The 19995-nt window shown below is 39.3% G+C and overlaps 1 protein-coding gene across 1 annotated transcript; it reads right to left on the minus strand.

Moving 5' to 3' along the window:
* Positions 1-14838: 14838 nt before the first annotated feature.
* LOC122115091 (tubulin beta chain-like) lies at positions 14839-15201 on the minus strand. The gene has a single exon (XM_042688402.1). It carries the CDS (start codon positions 15199-15201, stop codon positions 14839-14841), a length of 363 nt encoding a protein of 120 aa, XP_042544336.1.
* Between the last annotated feature and the right edge of the window lie 4794 nt (positions 15202-19995).

The raw sequence follows: 19995 nt of genomic DNA on the forward strand, positions 1-19995 counted from the left end.
CTTTCTTTCTTAACTATCTTTTTGTTTTTTGTCTAGCTCTACTGAACTTCTGATCTTGTTTTCTCCCTTTCTTATCCTTTCCACCTTTTCCTCTCTTTTGATCTTTATGTGACTTAACTCTTGTCCTGCACATCCTCAGATAAACCCGTAGTTAACTAGTAGACCCTATCCCCCATTGTGTACACACTTAATCCACAAATTTATTATTCAATTCAAAACCTCTGAGACTTAAATTCCTTAATAGCAGTACTACCTCTTTATACCTATATAATATTTTAAGCATTTTTTTAAGTTTTTCACTTCTCCTCTATGTCCCTTCCCATCTCTCAATATACTCACATTCCACTCTAAATAGATGGTCTTTTATACTCCATAATAATATTAACTTTTACGTTTCTATTTTTTTCTGGTCTCTTTTCATTTCCCTTTCCCTTTCTTCTTTCTCTCTCTCTCTCTACTTGCATCCTACCCAACCTATTTCCTGCATTGGGATTAGGACATAGTTAACTCTCCATGTGCCTCCCCACACCAATCTATTCCTATTTTTTACCCACATCTCTCCCTAACCATAATAATTTCTGGTTTTCCAAATTCTTCTCTGTGGTTCGAAGCAAATTAACATATAGTTGTTTGATGTTGAATAGATGTATCTGTTGAACTAGATTGTATCTGTAGACTATTGACTGTACAAATGCAAACTTTGATTAGTGGTTGCCTTAAGATAGTGTTCTAGCACAAAACTGGTGCTATTTTCATCTCAAATGGGCAGAGTAAGCCGGAAAAACACAAGAAAAATGGCAAATCTGGATATCTCAATTCCCAATCTTGATAATCAGGGGTCAGAACAGATAATGAATAATCCAGAGGAGAGTTCCCAAATAGCTCTACAAACACTGCTGGCAAACATGATAAATGAGAAGTTTGACAACTTACAAAGGACTCTGTATGAGCGTGAAAGGGAGAGAGAGGAGGCATCCCAAAAGCTTATACAGGAATATCATAAGCGTGAGGAAGCTCCTCAAAAACTGATACAGGATTTGCGTGAACAACTTGAGAATACTCAAAGAGAAAGGGAGGAATGGCGTGAGCAGGCTGAGAACACTCAAAGATGACTGCAGGAATCCCACAAACGGGAGGAAGCTAATCAAAGAGTAATACAGAAAGTGAGAGACCAGGTAGAGAATACACAAAGATCACTAAAGGCATTCATGGAATCCATAAACAAAGAGCTGAAGGAAGTCAGGGAGACCACAAAGGGAATGCTGAATGGAACCCAACAGAAGGAATGGGAGTCCAAAGAAACCATAACCAATCAACTAAGTGATTTGAGAACAAACACTGAACACCAAATTAAGCAAGTAAAGAAATTCATACAAGACCTAAAACAGAGCTTCAACAAAGAACTTGAAGCCATCAAAGGAGACCAATTAGAAGGAAAAGAGATAAAAAACAAAGTAGAGAGTCTTGACAGCAGGTTAGACCATGCAGAAGATCGAATCTCAGGGATTGAAGACAGTCTAGATATTATAGAGAAAGAACATACAACCATCCAAGACAAGTCCAAGAAATATGATAGATCTATCCAACACCTGGAAGACACCATCTGAAGGCCTAATCTAAGGATAATGGGTGTAGAGGAACACCTAGAAACAGAAGTTAATGGTCTAGGAAATTTTTTAACAGGATCGTAGCAGAGAACTTCCCAAACATACAAAAAGATAGGCCTATCCAGACACAAGAAACATTTAGAACCCCAAAAAGACCAGACCAGAATAGGACATCCCACCGTCACATTATAATCCACACAGGATCAACTCAGAAGAAGGAAAAGATCCTTAAAGCTGTCAAGGAGAAAAGGGTAACCACCTACAGAGGGAAACCAATTAGAATCACCTCAGATTTCTCAGCAGAGACAATCAAAGCAAGAAGAGCCTGGAATCATGTATGCTATGCCCTAAAAACAAACAACTATCAACCAAGAATACTGTACCCAGCTAAACTCTCCTTCATAACTGAAGGCCAAATAAAAACCTTCCATAGCAAAGAAAAATTGAAACAATACATCTCCACCAAACCAGCCCTACAAAAGATTCTTAAAGATGTCCTACACATAGAAAACCAACAAGACCGCAATAAAGGCCAAGAAACTGCACCCAAATTGAGAATCCAAGAACCATAGGAAGAACCCAGTTTTTGCAGCCCCCAAGAAGGTGGATAACATGGAAGGAACTCCCAAATAACTCTCAGTCCTATCTCTTAATGTTAACGGACTGAACTCTCCAATTAAGCGACATAGACTGTCTAGTTGGATTAAAAAACAAGACCCTTCTATCTGCTGCCTGCAGGAGTCACATCTTGCCCGTAAAAATAAACACATTTTCAATGTTAAAGGTGGGAACAAAATCTACCAAGCAAACAGCCCCCATAAACAGGTGGGAGTTGCAAACCTAATATCAGATAAAATAGACTTCAAATTAAAATTCGTGAGAAGAGATAAAGAAGGTCGCTACATACTAATTAAAGGATCTCTACTTCAGGAGGATATTACAATTCTAAATATCTATTCGCCAAACTACGGAGCACCCAAATTTATCAAAGAAACACTACTTTCCCTCAAATCCCATATAGATCCAAAGACATTAATTGTTGGGGATTTTAACACACCACTCTCCCCACTCAATAGATCAACTTGGCAAAAACTCAACAGAGAAACCGCAGATCTAAACAGCTGCATAGATCAACTAGACTTAACAGACATCTACCGAACATTTCACCCACCAGCATCAGAATACACATTTTTCTCAGCAGCACATGGAACGTTTTCTAAAATAGACCACATTTTAGGCCACAAAGCAAACTTGTCTAAATTCAGAAACATTGAAGTTATACCTTGCATCCTCTCTGACCACAAGGGAATAAAATTAGAACTCAACAACAAAAGCCACCAAAGAAAGTCCGACATCACATGGAGGCTGACCAACACACTGCTGAATCATGAGTGGGTCATGGAAGAGATTAGAAAGGAAATTCAAATGTTCATGCTATTCAGCAAAAATGAACACACAAATTACCAGCTCCTCTGGGACACAGCAAAGGAAGTACTCAGAGGCAAGTTTATAGCTCTGAGCTCCTACATCAACAAATTGGAGAGATCTGAAACTAACAATTTAATGACACATCTAAACCTCCTTGAAAAAGAGCAGCAAGATAATCCCCAATCCAATAGACGGAAAGAAATAATCAAAATTAAATCAGAATTAAATGAATTTGAATCCAAAAAAACTATAGAAAGAACCAACAAAACTAAGAGTTGGTTCTTCGAAAAACTTAACAAAATTGACAGACCCTTAGCAAATCTTATCAGAAAAAGAAGAGAACACACCCAAATTAATAAACTCAGAGATGAGAATGGAAACATCACCACAGAAACAACCAAGATTCAGAACATTATAAGGGAATACTTCTCAAAACTTTATGCTAATAAGTTTGAGAACTTGACAGAAATGGACCTTTTCCTAGCAAATATTGACATGCCAAAACTAAACCAAGATGAGTTAAACGATCTTAACAGGCCCATATCAAGCACTGAAATTGAAACAGCAATAAGAGACCTCCCAGCTAAGAAAAGTCAATGACCAGATGGTTTTACAGCGGAATTTTACAAGGCCTTCAAAGCAGAGCTCACACCAATTCTCCTCCAACTCTTCAATGAAATTGAAAGAGAAAGCTCACTACCGAACACATTCTATGAAACCATCATAACCCTCATCCCAAAACCAGGCAGAGACTCATCAAAGAAAGAGAACTATAGACCCATTTCTTTGATGAATATTGATGCAAAACTTCTCAACCAAATCTTGGCCAATCGACTTCAACAATTCATCCAAAAAATCATACACCACGATCAAACAGGATTCATTTCAGGGATGCAAAGCTGGTTCAATATACGCAAATCAATTAATATTATTCATCACATCAACAGGAGCAAGAATAAGAACCACATGGTTATCTCAATAGACGCAGAAAAAGCATTCGACAAGATTCAACACCCCTTTATGATGAAGGTTTTGGAAAAATTAGGAATCCATGGAACATTCCTCAATACAATAAAGGCTGTATATGACAAACCTACAGCCAGCATTATACTCAATGTTGAAAAACTAAAGCCATTTCCTCTTAACTCAGGAACAAGAAAAGGATGCCCACTCTCTCCACTTCTCTTCAATCTAGTATTAGAATGCTTGGCTACAGCAATAATACAAGATGCAGACATAAAGGGGATCCAAATAGGGAAAGAAGAAATAAAACTCTCCCTCTTTGCAGATGACATGATCTTGTATTTAAAGTACCCCATAGACTCCACTCCCAAATTACTCAAGCTGATTCAAAACTTTAGCAAAGTAGCAGGTTATAAAATTAACCCCCAAAAATCAATGGCTTTTCTGTATGGCAACAATGAGAAAAGTGTGGCTGAAATTAGGAAAGCAACTCCATTTGTAATAGCCCCACAAAAAATAAAATACCTAGGAATTAACTTAACCAAAGAAGTGAAGGACATTTATGATGAAAACTTTAAAATCTTGAAAAAGGAAATCATCACAGAACTAAAAAAATGGCAAAGCCTCCCATGCTCCTGGATTGGAAAGATTAACATCGTGAAAATGGCAATACTTCCCAAAGCTATCTACAAATTCAACGCAATACCTATCAAAATTCCAACCTCATTCTTCAAGGAAATAGAAGAGGCTATCCAAAAATTCATATGGAACAATAAAAGACCCCGAATAGCAAAAACGCTCCTCAACGGAAAGAACACTGCTGGAGGAATATCAGTACCAAATTTCAAACTCTACTATAAAGCCATAGTAATCAAAACAGCTTGGTATTGGCATAAGAACAGACCTCAGGACCAATGGAGTAGAATTGAAAACTCAGAAATGAACCTACAGACCGATAGCCATCAAATCTTCGATAAGGGAGCTAAAACAATATAATGGAAGAAAGACAGCCTCTTCAGTAAATGGTGCTGTCAAATTTGGTTAACTACATGTAGAAAACTAAAGCTAGATCCTTATGTATCACCCTGCACCAGAATCAACTCCAAATGGATCAAAGACCTTGAACTCAAAGCAGACACTCTGAAAACATTACAGGATGGAATAGGAGAAACCCTAGGTCTCCCTGGCTCAGGCCAAAATTTTTTGAATAGAGACCCGGAAACACAACAAATCAAAGAAAGGTTGGACAAATGGGATTGCATAAAGTTGCACAGCTTCTGCAGGGCAAATGACATAGCTAGCAAGATCAATAGAAAGCCCACGGATTGGGAGAAGATCTTTACTAGCCATACAACGGACAAGGGTCTCATATCTAAAATATACTTGGAACTCAAAAAATTAAACCCCCCAACAACAAATCCTCAAAGAAACAACTGCCCAATAAATAAGTGGGCGAAAGACTTAAAGAGAAACTTCTCTGAAGAAGAAAGAAGGATGGCTAATAGACACAGGAAGAAATGTTCAACATCCCTAGCCATAAAAGAAATGCAAATCAAAACAACATTGAGCTATCACCTCACCCCAGTTAGGACGGCAAAAATCAAGAACTCTAACAACAACAGATGCTGGAGGGGATGTGGACAGAAAGGAACCTTACTTCATTGTTGGTGGGAATGTAAACTTGTTCAACCACTTTGGAAAGCAGTATGGAGGTTCCTCAAAAGACTTCACATAGAGCTCCCCTATGACCCAGCAATCCAACTTTTGGGCATTTACCCTAATATTTGCAAACAAGACCACACTAAAGCTACCAGCACAACTATGTTTATTGCAGCATTATTTACCATAGCTAAGATATGGAACCAACCCAGATGCCCCTCAGTAGATGAATGGATCAAGAAAATGTGGTATATAAACACAATGGAATTCTATGCCTCCATCAGAAAGAATGACATTGCCCCATTTGTTAGGAAATGGAAAAACTTGGAAAAAATTATATTAAGTGAAGTAAGCCAGGCCCAAAGAAATGTAGGTCCCATGGTTTCCCTTATTTGTAATATCTAGTATATGTATGAGTCAAGCGGAAAAGGTCAGATAATGTGATGTCAGGAAAATGAAACCTTAGATGTGTATTTTAATGTTTTTTTCTTTCCTGCATTTGTTTCTAACACATTTATAAGATTATCTCTTTGTTGCTTTGTATGTCCCTCCCCCACAGTATAACCCCTGCTTTCACTATATTTGATGTCAGTATAACTTGTGGAGGAGATGGGGAAAAACCAGTTGTTTAAAGATACAGGTGGACCTGTTGCAACAATGAGAAGTACAAGTTGTCATGTCCAAAACGAGCTTTACAACGTTGGTGCGGGGGGGGGGGGCAGGGGCCGGGGGGGGGGCGGGGGGGGGAAGGAGAAGGATTGGGATTAGGGGGGGAGGGGGGAGGCTGGGAAGGGATGTGAAGGGTAAACAAAGGAGGAGGCTGCAATGCTTGGTAAGAAATGTACGCATTATCCTGCCCACTAAAATGTAACTCCTCTGTACAGTATGTTCACAAATAAAATTAAAGTAAATTTAAAAAAAAAAAAAAAGAAAACTATAAAACTGGGCCAAGGAGAACAAACAACAACATTGGCTCTTGTCATCCTCCTCTTCAAAATAGCAGAAACACCATGAATTTAGTACTCGTCTTGAGCACCAGTCCTATATTGCTAAGATTAAATCCTCCTGGCCAAATTTATATTTCAAACACACTGAAAGAATAAAAAGGATTCTAAAGAAGAATAAGGGTTCAGGGTATAAAATATATACTTCTTGGGGTTCCGGGAAGATGGAGGAGGAGAAGTTGGAATCTGAACAAGCTCTCCCATAGAAAGCAGTTTTAGAGTTCCAGTGAACAGTCCTAAGCCAGAGAATCACACCAAGTGTGCCATCACAGGACAGAGAGTTAGACAAGAAAGGGAAAGCCAAGGCAAGACGACACATCTGAGCGCTTGCCAGCAGCCACCCGGAGGCAGGGTCTCGGCGGAGACCGCAGCTGGGGCCATACCTGAGCGCTCACACAGAGAGTCCGGGAGGAAGGAGCCAGATGCAGCAGGCGAGCGGATTCTATCCAACACCAGCAAGAACTGACAAGGAGCAGAAATCTTCATCCTGGAGTTTGCAGACCAGAGACGACCCAGGATCCAAGACTCGGCGTGAGTAGAAGCCCGATGTCCTCACTCCTTCTCAGGGAGCAGAGGAGGGAAGGTCACCCCTGCCCCCCCAGCACTGGTGATCTCCATCTTGGATACTGACAAAGCTCGGAGGAGCTGCCAGCTCCAACTCAGGCCTTGGAATAAAACGAGTCATTTAGCAGGTCACAAGAACTTAATGACGAAGTGACCTGCCAGACTCAGCTCCATCCAGGGAAAAGTCACCCAGCTCAGACGCCAGCCATTGGAGTGGCTCTCCTCACTGGGTAACCAGAGCCAGAGGCTGCCCCTCCCTCTAGCAGCCTCAACAATCAATTGAAAAACAGAAACCCTGAGAATGGCTCCAGGCTGGGCACTGTGAATTCTTTTCACAAAATAGCCCCAGGGAAAAGCTACTGATTGTTGAAAGGCCTCAACTCTACCCAGAACCTTGCCTCACCACTGCATCCCCCTCTTTTGTGATTCTCAAAGCAGATCACCCTCCCATTAAACTAATCTGGGAGGGGGATCTCAAAATCTTGGGTAAAGCAGAGCATTTTTCTGCCTGTTCGAACAAACTGACTTAAGAAACCAATCAAGCCACAGGACCTCAAGCTGACCAGAGACTCCAACAAGAGGCTGGTTACAGACAAAAGGGAGATACAGGATTCCTCACCCCTCTCCCAAAAACATAAAAAAATAAAAAAAACAAAGAACTTTTTTTTTCTTCTTCTTCTTTTCTTTTCTATCTTTTTTTTTTTTTTTTGGTACCTTATATATATAAAAAATTGTTTTTCCTTTTCTACAAATTTTATTAATCTTTAATTTTTGCCTTTTTTGAAAAAATAATTGTTTTCCAGTTACTATTTTTCCTCTTATAATTTTTAATTTAGGAATACGTGAATGTGCATTTTCCTTTCTTTTTTTTGTCTTCTTTCTATTTTTCTTTCTTTCTTAACTATCTTTTTGTTTTTTGTCTAGCTCTACTGAACTTCTGATCTTGTTTTCTCCCTTTCTTATCCTTTCCACCTTTTCCTCTCTTTTGATCTTTATGTGACTTAACTCTTGTCCTGCACATCCTCAGATAAACCCGTAGTTAACTAGTAGACCCTATCCCCCATTGTGTACACACTTAATCCACAAATTTATTATTCAATTCAAAACCTCTGAGACTTAAATTCCTTAATAGCAGTACTACCTCTTTATACCTATATAATATTTTAAGCATTTTTTTAAGTTTTTCACTTCTCCTCTATGTCCCTTCCCATCTCTCAATATACTCACATTCCACTCTAAATAGATGGTCTTTTATACTCCATAATAATATTAACTTTTACGTTTCTATTTTTTTCTGGTCTCTTTTCATTTCCCTTTCCCTTTCTTCTTTCTCTCTCTCTCTCTACTTGCATCCTACCCAACCTATTTCCTGCATTGGGATTAGGACATAGTTAACTCTCCATGTGCCTCCCCACACCAATCTATTCCTATTTTTTACCCACATCTCTCCCTAACCATAATAATTTCTGGTTTTCCAAATTCTTCTCTGTGGTTCGAAGCAAATTAACATATAGTTGTTTGATGTTGAATAGATGTATCTGTTGAACTAGATTGTATCTGTAGACTATTGACTGTACAAATGCAAACTTTGATTAGTGGTTGCCTTAAGATAGTGTTCTAGCACAAAACTGGTGCTATTTTCATCTCAAATGGGCAGAGTAAGCCGGAAAAACACAAGAAAAATGGCAAATCTGGATATCTCAATTCCCAATCTTGATAATCAGGGGTCAGAACAGATAATGAATAATCCAGAGGAGAGTTCCCAAATAGCTCTACAAACACTGCTGGCAAACATGATAAATGAGAAGTTTGACAACTTACAAAGGACTCTGTATGAGCGTGAAAGGGAGAGAGAGGAGGCATCCCAAAAGCTTATACAGGAATATCATAAGCGTGAGGAAGCTCCTCAAAAACTGATACAGGATTTGCGTGAACAACTTGAGAATACTCAAAGAGAAAGGGAGGAATGGCGTGAGCAGGCTGAGAACACTCAAAGATGACTGCAGGAATCCCACAAACGGGAGGAAGCTAATCAAAGAGTAATACAGAAAGTGAGAGACCAGGTAGAGAATACACAAAGATCACTAAAGGCATTCATGGAATCCATAAACAAAGAGCTGAAGGAAGTCAGGGAGACCACAAAGGGAATGCTGAATGGAACCCAACAGAAGGAATGGGAGTCCAAAGAAACCATAACCAATCAACTAAGTGATTTGAGAACAAACACTGAACACCAAATTAAGCAAGTAAAGAAATTCATACAAGACCTAAAACAGAGCTTCAACAAAGAACTTGAAGCCATCAAAGGAGACCAATTAGAAGGAAAAGAGATAAAAAACAAAGTAGAGAGTCTTGACAGCAGGTTAGACCATGCAGAAGATCGAATCTCAGGGATTGAAGACAGTCTAGATATTATAGAGAAAGAACATACAACCATCCAAGACAAGTCCAAGAAATATGATAGATCTATCCAACACCTGGAAGACACCATCTGAAGGCCTAATCTAAGGATAATGGGTGTAGAGGAACACCTAGAAACAGAAGTTAATGGTCTAGGAAATTTTTTAACAGGATCGTAGCAGAGAACTTCCCAAACATACAAAAAGATAGGCCTATCCAGACACAAGAAACATTTAGAACCCCAAAAAGACCAGACCAGAATAGGACATCCCACCGTCACATTATAATCCACACAGGATCAACTCAGAAGAAGGAAAAGATCCTTAAAGCTGTCAAGGAGAAAAGGGTAACCACCTACAGAGGGAAACCAATTAGAATCACCTCAGATTTCTCAGCAGAGACAATCAAAGCAAGAAGAGCCTGGAATCATGTATGCTATGCCCTAAAAACAAACAACTATCAACCAAGAATACTGTACCCAGCTAAACTCTCCTTCATAACTGAAGGCCAAATAAAAACCTTCCATAGCAAAGAAAAATTGAAACAATACATCTCCACCAAACCAGCCCTACAAAAGATTCTTAAAGATGTCCTACACATAGAAAACCAACAAGACCGCAATAAAGGCCAAGAAACTGCACCCAAATTGAGAATCCAAGAACCATAGGAAGAACCCAGTTTTTGCAGCCCCCAAGAAGGTGGATAACATGGAAGGAACTCCCAAATAACTCTCAGTCCTATCTCTTAATGTTAACGGACTGAACTCTCCAATTAAGCGACATAGACTGTCTAGTTGGATTAAAAAACAAGACCCTTCTATCTGCTGCCTGCAGGAGTCACATCTTGCCCGTAAAAATAAACACATTTTCAATGTTAAAGGTGGGAACAAAATCTACCAAGCAAACAGCCCCCATAAACAGGTGGGAGTTGCAAACCTAATATCAGATAAAATAGACTTCAAATTAAAATTCGTGAGAAGAGATAAAGAAGGTCGCTACATACTAATTAAAGGATCTCTACTTCAGGAGGATATTACAATTCTAAATATCTATTCGCCAAACTACGGAGCACCCAAATTTATCAAAGAAACACTACTTTCCCTCAAATCCCATATAGATCCAAAGACATTAATTGTTGGGGATTTTAACACACCACTCTCCCCACTCAATAGATCAACTTGGCAAAAACTCAACAGAGAAACCGCAGATCTAAACAGCTGCATAGATCAACTAGACTTAACAGACATCTACCGAACATTTCACCCACCAGCATCAGAATACACATTTTTCTCAGCAGCACATGGAACGTTTTCTAAAATAGACCACATTTTAGGCCACAAAGCAAACTTGTCTAAATTCAGAAACATTGAAGTTATACCTTGCATCCTCTCTGACCACAAGGGAATAAAATTAGAACTCAACAACAAAAGCCACCAAAGAAAGTCCGACATCACATGGAGGCTGACCAACACACTGCTGAATCATGAGTGGGTCATGGAAGAGATTAGAAAGGAAATTCAAATGTTCATGCTATTCAGCAAAAATGAACACACAAATTACCAGCTCCTCTGGGACACAGCAAAGGAAGTACTCAGAGGCAAGTTTATAGCTCTGAGCTCCTACATCAACAAATTGGAGAGATCTGAAACTAACAATTTAATGACACATCTAAACCTCCTTGAAAAAGAGCAGCAAGATAATCCCCAATCCAATAGACGGAAAGAAATAATCAAAATTAAATCAGAATTAAATGAATTTGAATCCAAAAAAACTATAGAAAGAACCAACAAAACTAAGAGTTGGTTCTTCGAAAAACTTAACAAAATTGACAGACCCTTAGCAAATCTTATCAGAAAAAGAAGAGAACACACCCAAATTAATAAACTCAGAGATGAGAATGGAAACATCACCACAGAAACAACCAAGATTCAGAACATTATAAGGGAATACTTCTCAAAACTTTATGCTAATAAGTTTGAGAACTTGACAGAAATGGACCTTTTCCTAGCAAATATTGACATGCCAAAACTAAACCAAGATGAGTTAAACGATCTTAACAGGCCCATATCAAGCACTGAAATTGAAACAGCAATAAGAGACCTCCCAGCTAAGAAAAGTCAATGACCAGATGGTTTTACAGCGGAATTTTACAAGGCCTTCAAAGCAGAGCTCACACCAATTCTCCTCCAACTCTTCAATGAAATTGAAAGAGAAAGCTCACTACCGAACACATTCTATGAAACCATCATAACCCTCATCCCAAAACCAGGCAGAGACTCATCAAAGAAAGAGAACTATAGACCCATTTCTTTGATGAATATTGATGCAAAACTTCTCAACCAAATCTTGGCCAATCGACTTCAACAATTCATCCAAAAAATCATACACCACGATCAAACAGGATTCATTTCAGGGATGCAAAGCTGGTTCAATATACGCAAATCAATTAATATTATTCATCACATCAACAGGAGCAAGAATAAGAACCACATGGTTATCTCAATAGACGCAGAAAAAGCATTCGACAAGATTCAACACCCCTTTATGATGAAGGTTTTGGAAAAATTAGGAATCCATGGAACATTCCTCAATACAATAAAGGCTGTATATGACAAACCTACAGCCAGCATTATACTCAATGTTGAAAAACTAAAGCCATTTCCTCTTAACTCAGGAACAAGAAAAGGATGCCCACTCTCTCCACTTCTCTTCAATCTAGTATTAGAATGCTTGGCTACAGCAATAATACAAGATGCAGACATAAAGGGGATCCAAATAGGGAAAGAAGAAATAAAACTCTCCCTCTTTGCAGATGACATGATCTTGTATTTAAAGTACCCCATAGACTCCACTCCCAAATTACTCAAGCTGATTCAAAACTTTAGCAAAGTAGCAGGTTATAAAATTAACCCCCAAAAATCAATGGCTTTTCTGTATGGCAACAATGAGAAAAGTGTGGCTGAAATTAGGAAAGCAACTCCATTTGTAATAGCCCCACAAAAAATAAAATACCTAGGAATTAACTTAACCAAAGAAGTGAAGGACATTTATGATGAAAACTTTAAAATCTTGAAAAAGGAAATCATCACAGAACTAAAAAAATGGCAAAGCCTCCCATGCTCCTGGATTGGAAAGATTAACATCGTGAAAATGGCAATACTTCCCAAAGCTATCTACAAATTCAACGCAATACCTATCAAAATTCCAACCTCATTCTTCAAGGAAATAGAAGAGGCTATCCAAAAATTCATATGGAACAATAAAAGACCCCGAATAGCAAAAACGCTCCTCAACGGAAAGAACACTGCTGGAGGAATATCAGTACCAAATTTCAAACTCTACTATAAAGCCATAGTAATCAAAACAGCTTGGTATTGGCATAAGAACAGACCTCAGGACCAATGGAGTAGAATTGAAAACTCAGAAATGAACCTACAGACCGATAGCCATCAAATCTTCGATAAGGGAGCTAAAACAATATAATGGAAGAAAGACAGCCTCTTCAGTAAATGGTGCTGTCAAATTTGGTTAACTACATGTAGAAAACTAAAGCTAGATCCTTATGTATCACCCTGCACCAGAATCAACTCCAAATGGATCAAAGACCTTGAACTCAAAGCAGACACTCTGAAAACATTACAGGATGGAATAGGAGAAACCCTAGGTCTCCCTGGCTCAGGCCAAAATTTTTTGAATAGAGACCCGGAAACACAACAAATCAAAGAAAGGTTGGACAAATGGGATTGCATAAAGTTGCACAGCTTCTGCAGGGCAAATGACATAGCTAGCAAGATCAATAGAAAGCCCACGGATTGGGAGAAGATCTTTACTAGCCATACAACGGACAAGGGTCTCATATCTAAAATATACTTGGAACTCAAAAAATTAAACCCCCCAACAACAAATCCTCAAAGAAACAACTGCCCAATAAATAAGTGGGCGAAAGACTTAAAGAGAAACTTCTCTGAAGAAGAAAGAATGATGTCCAATTGACACATGAAGAAATGTTCAACATCCCTAGCCATAAAAGAAATGCAAATCAAAATAACATTGAGATATCACCTCACCCCAGTTAGAACGGCAAAACTCAAGAACTCTAACAACAACAGATGCTGGAGGGGATGTGGACAGTAAGGAACCTTACTTCGTTGTTGGTGGGAATGTAAACTTGTTCAACCACTTTGGAAAGCAGTATGGAGGTTCCTCAAAAGACTTCACATAGAACTCCCCTATGACCTATCAATCCCACTTTTGGGCATTTACCCAAATGTTTACAAACAAGACCACACTAAAGCTACCAGCACAACTATGTATATTGCAGCATTATTTACCATAGCTAAGATATGGAACCAACCCAGATGCCCCTCAGTAGATGAATGGATCAAGAAAATGTGGTATATATACACAATGGAATTCTATGCCTCCATCAGAAAGAATGACATTGCCCCATTTGTTAGGAAATGGAAAAACTTGGAAAAAATTATATTAAGTGAGTAAGCCAGGCCAAAAGAAACATAGGTCCCATGGTTTCCCTTATTTGCAATATCTAGTATATGGATGAGTTAAGCAGAAAAGGTCAGATAATGTGATGTCAGGAAAATGAACCCTTAGATATGTATTTTAATGTTTTTTTACTTTCATGCATGTGTTTCTAACGCACTTATAAGATTATCTCTTTGTTGCTTTGTATGTCCCTCCCCCACAGTATAACCCCTGCTTTCACTATATTTGATGTCAGTATAACTTGTTGGAGATGGGGAAAAACCATTTGTTTAAGGATACAGGTGGACCAGTTGCAACAATGAGAAGTACAAGTTGTCATGTCCAAAACGAGCTTTACAACGTTGGTGCGGGGGGGAGGGGGGGAAGGGGGAGAAGGAGAAGGATTGGGATTGGGGGGGAGGGAGGATGCTGGGAAGGGATGTGAAGGGTAAACCAAAGGAGGAGGCTGCAATGCTTGGTAAGAAATGTACGCATTATCCTGCCCATGTAATTGTAACCCCTCTGTACAGTTTGTTCACAAATAAAATAAAATTAATTTAAAAGAAAATGTATACTTCTTTATTTATATAAATAGGGTTTTTAAACAATAATATTTAAAAGAAATCTGCATTTTTACATTCACCGTCAGTGAATTCCTGACAGGGAAGGCTGAGCGTGATGATACATAGCAAGGTCCCACTGCAGGACAACAGTAGCTCAGGAAAGCACCATTCATTTGAGAAGCAGTAGGCAGGCTCTGGCATTCCTGTTGCACTGCTGGCAATGGGAAGTCTTAGACCTTTTCCTCCACAAGACTTCTTCAAATTCCCCCTGTTCATCAGCAGTGGCATCTTGGCACTGCTGATACTTGGACACCAGGTCGTTGATGTTGCTCTCAGCCTCAGTGAACTCCGTGTCGTCCATGCCCTCGCCCGTGTACCAGTTCAAGAATGCCTTGTGCCGCAACGTGGCACTGAACTGCTCTGAGGTGTGCTTAAAGTGTTCCTGGATGACCGTGTTGTTGCCAATGAATGTGGCCAACATCGTGAGGCCATGCAGGGGGATGTCACACACAGGTGTGAAAGCAGATGTCATACAGGGTCTAGTTGTCGATGCAGAAAGTTTCATCTGCATTTTCCACCAACTGGTGGACAGACAAGATGATATTGTAGGGTTAGGTGAGGATGATAGGGTTAGGTGGATAAAGGCTCAGCTCAGTACTGGGAACTAGAGTGTTTGGATGTTAGGGAGGAGGGGTGCCTGTTAGCCATCTCCTATGGACTATGATGACATAACAAATATGAAGTTGTCTGGTCTGAAACTCTGGCCAAATGGTTCTGATCTCACTGAGTCTAAGGTGCCAGTGTCCAACATCTTGGGCAAGGGATGACCCTGAAGGTGTTCATGATTCTATCTGGGAACTCCTCTCAGATCTTGTTGAGAATCAGGGTGCGCATGCCTGACCTGGTGCCACCTCCCAGGGAGTTGGCCAGCTACAAACCCTGGAGACAGCCACACCATTCCACCTCACCATTTCCAGCACTGATTCCAGCAGCTCGGCTCCCTCTGTGTAGTGGCTGTTGGCCCTGTTCTGGCCTATCAGACACAAAGACATGATGAGACACATACTCCAGGAATAATGACTGTGCTATTTGCATTGTGAAGGCTATAGGCTCTTCTGAGCAACTTTTGCTATTATTTTAGAAACACTTTGGTGGAATAAAGGAAATGTTTTCTTTTTTGGGGTCCAGTCGTGGGCCTGAACTCTGGACCTGGGCGCTGACCCTCAGTTCTTCAGCTCAAGGCTAGCGCTCTACCACTTAAGTCCTGAAGTCGTTCCCTATTATTGCCAGGCATTTGAAATCGCCATCAGCGCTGAAACCTTGTTGGAAGCTTTCCTTGCTCGCTCGCTGTTCATTCCCTTCAGAGGCTGCTTGCAGACTGGCATTTATCTGTGCTGATTGAGTGGCCAGGAACATGATATGACTGAAATAAGTGGTTTAGGTGAGGATGATATCTAGATGGATAAAGGCTCAGCTCACCACTGGGAACTGGAGTGCCTGGATGTTAGGGAAGAGGGGTGCCTGTTAGCCATCTTCCATGGACCATGATGACATATTAAATATGAAGTTTCTGGTCTGAAACTCTATGGTTCCGATCTTACTGAGTCTAAGGTGCCAGGCTCTAGGTCCCCCATGATGGCCCGAGGAACATATTTGTTGGCTGTGGGAACAAGAGTTGACTTAGGCCTATACTTGACAAGGAACTTAGGGGCAGAGCTTATGATTCTAAGTGGCTCTCAGCATTCATTACAGAAATTACAGCATTTCAGACATGGAAACAGAAAAGATATCTTGAGCATGAACCCCCATGCAAGAGGCTTCAGCAACTTTAAGGACCTTGGCAGTTGTCTATTTTCATGAATATTCATTCCTTTGCTTTGGGCATGGTGGCTGAAATCTTAGCTACTCAGGAGGCAAAGATGAGCATCAGGCTTTGAGTCTAATGGGGCAAAAGAAAGATGACAATTTTTTTTTGGTTCATCATGGGGCTTGAACTCTGGGCCTGGGCACTGTCCCTCAGCTCTTCAGCTCAAGGCTAGCACTCTATCACTTGAGGCACAGTCCCACTTTCAGTTTTCTGAGTTGTTTATTGGAGATAAAGGTCTCAGGGACTTTCCTGCCCAGGCTGGATTTGAACCATGATTCTCATTTCTCAGCCTCCTGAGTAGCTAGGATTACTGGTGTGAGTCACCATTGCCTATCAGCAAGAACCTTTCTCTTTTTTTGTTAATTTTGTTTTTATTGGAAAGGTGCTGTATAGAGGAGTTACAGTTACCAGAGTAAAGAAATGAGAACATTTATTGTCGAGCATTGTTACACACTCCTTTGTTGTTCTCCCACTATCCCTTCCCTTCCCCAATTACCTTTCTCAAGTAAGTAGCTAAGTGCTGAGCACCAGTGCTTCATGCCTATAATCCTAGCTACTCTGAAGTTAGAGATCAGAGGATCGCTGTTCAAAGCCAGTCTGGGCAGGGTAAGTCTGTGAGACTCTTATCTTCAATAAACTAACAGAAAACCAGAAATGGAACTGTGGCTTAAGTGGTAGAGCTGCTTGCCTTGAGCTGAAGAGTTGGGGCACAGTGTATAGGCCCAGAGTTTAAGCCCCACTGCCAACAAAACAAACAAACAAACAAACAAACAAAAGAGCCAGGTGTAGCTCTTCAGCAAGTAGATGTAGGGGGAATTCAAGTATAATGCTTTCCTGGGAAAAATACATAAAATACATATTTCTTGTGTTATAATGTTTCAATAATTGTTATCAAATAGCACATTTCCCTGTATTCAAATACTCAGAGCAACCTTGGACAATTACTTGCAATTTGCCATTTAACCTGATTTGTCAAAAGGGACATCAGTTAAAATGATATAAACATCAGTTTGAGACTGTCCCCTTTCCTAAACAATCACATGAAGAAAACTGGCCATCCTATCCTGCCTGATACACAGGATCTAATAAAGACACAACATAAAATACTGTTCATACGAGTGACACAATCCCACACAATGACTCTTAACCAAGGAACCACAAGATTAAAGTCATATATCTTACTTAAACTATATTAATACAAAATACCAAGGTGAGGACATCCCAAAATGTAGATCCATAAAACTCCAACACATTAAATAGCTTTGTCCTTTTGTTTGCACTTTTTCATTGGTTTATTACACAGGAGAACCAATTATCTACGATTCTGTTTGTATACAATAATGTAGAATGGAAACTCTTTATATAAAATTAAATGAATTTCACATTGACTGTTACAAAAACTGAAAATCTACTCTGTAGACTTCAGTTAGGTTGTTTGTATTAGGAAAGACAATATGACTCATTTAAAAGCAATGTTTACACATTATTATTGGGTTTTTCTACATCACAGCAATGTTTTTTACTTTAAAAACTTTAAAAAGAATTGGTTGTTGGCTAAGTATTCATATTCAAAATGCTCAAGACCAGAACTGTTATAGATTTCAGGGTGAGACACTTTATGCTTTGTGATTTGGACTATTCACATATATATTAGTGACTGAACATCCCTCTTTAAAATTTTAAAATTTTCAATTTCAAAATGATTTTTAGAAATTTAATCTGTATTTTAAAGAGGGCAATGCAACTGGGCTCTGGTTCCTGAAGGGTGTAATTCTAGCTACTCAAAAGTCTGAGATCTAAGGATCGCAGATTGAAGCCAGCTGGGGCAGGAAATTCTGGGAGACTCTCCTCTCCAAGAAACTACCTGAAATATTTGGTGCCATGCCACCTCCTGCTGAATCTGCATGAGATATCACCTTAGACAAAGACCTTCAAGGAAGCATGCCTGCAGGAAGAGTGTGTTGGTTCAAGGCTTCCCATACACTCGGCTGCACCTTTATATCCTCTACCTTTATTCTTACTTTATTCTTACCTATATTCTTCTTGGCTGTACATTCATTGCCTTTATTCTCGTTTTGGCTATTTTTCTATTGATCCACGAACAAAGCATGTTGTTTCTTTCCAGTCCAATAGAGATAGCTTCTCTAAATAGTAAAGACTAGGACCAAAGATTAAATGTGGGCGATGCCCCAATCAATCTATCGTCTGATGTGATGCTACCTCCAAAACTCCTACAACTTCACAAGTGGTTTTGTGGCTCACGCATAGTAAATATAAAAACAAAATTTCCAGATATGTTAAAACAAGCAGAATTAATGAATTAAACTAAGCTAGAAGGAGTTATCCCAGAAGCTCAGAGAGTTCTAAAAATAGGAACCCCTGATAATAAAAGGAAAAGAAAGATTCCCCCAACAGTTATGATTAAGTTTAGTCCAGCTTACATTATAGGGGATAGATGGTGGTTTCCCACAAAATATAAAGTTAGTGACATCACATTTCCTGAACCGACTGATGAACCATTGCCTTATACAGGAGCTGATAAAGATGTAAGTAGATAGATTAATGTAAAAGACAAAAAGGTATTTTGGAACTCATTAGATTTTGTGCAAAGATTAGGTAGATCTAGACCATTATTGTGTTCATTATTAAAACGACAATAAGATAGTTTAAATTAATAATTAGAAATTTATGTGAACAAATATTGGGATTAAAATTATAGAAAACGGAGAATGTTTGACTCAACTTGGAAGTGGTTTTTAGGATAGTTTCAAAGGGTCTTAAAAATATATGAAAAAAATAAAAAGAGTACAATATAAGTACAACCCTGTCTTAGGTTTGTTAATTAGTAAACATAAAAAGGCTGAATAGATGATGCATTCTATTTACCTATATGCTTGACTTGTTTCACATCACTTAGCTTAAACAGTTGGTGGGATAGTCATCAATTTTCATGTAATCCATCAATGCTTTGCTTTTCTTAAAAATTGATTACGTGCTTAAATAAACAAAAAAATCTATGTCACAATCTCACACTGTATAAAAATGTTAATTCTCCTCAATAAAGATACACTCAGATTCAACTCTTTTGAGTCTGTGTCTGTTTGTCACTTCGTAGACTCCTTGCCCACCTATACCGAGATCTTTGTCCCACCGGTCCCAGTGCTCCGGCCGAGCTGGTCTTTCACAAGTTGGTACTGGAGATGTGGCTTAAGTGGTAGAACTTTAGCCTTTAGCAAAAGAAGCTCATGGTCACTGCCCAGGCCTTGAGCTTAGAAGGATGACTAGCACACAACAAAATGGAATTGAATGGTATTTAAATTATATTTTATCAATTGTTTTAGAATACATATTTAGGCAGCCTCATTTTTAATGATGTAAAACAGGCTCATGCCTGTAATTCTCACTACTCAGGAGGCTGAGGTCGGAGGATCACAGTTCAAAGCCAGCCAGGGCAGGAAA

The sequence above is a fragment of the Dipodomys spectabilis genome, unplaced genomic scaffold (genome assembly GCF_019054845.1).
Source record: "Dipodomys spectabilis isolate Male_0828 unplaced genomic scaffold, ASM1905484v1 ptg000116l, whole genome shotgun sequence".
Classification (NCBI taxonomy): Eukaryota; Metazoa; Chordata; class Mammalia; order Rodentia; family Heteromyidae; genus Dipodomys; species Dipodomys spectabilis.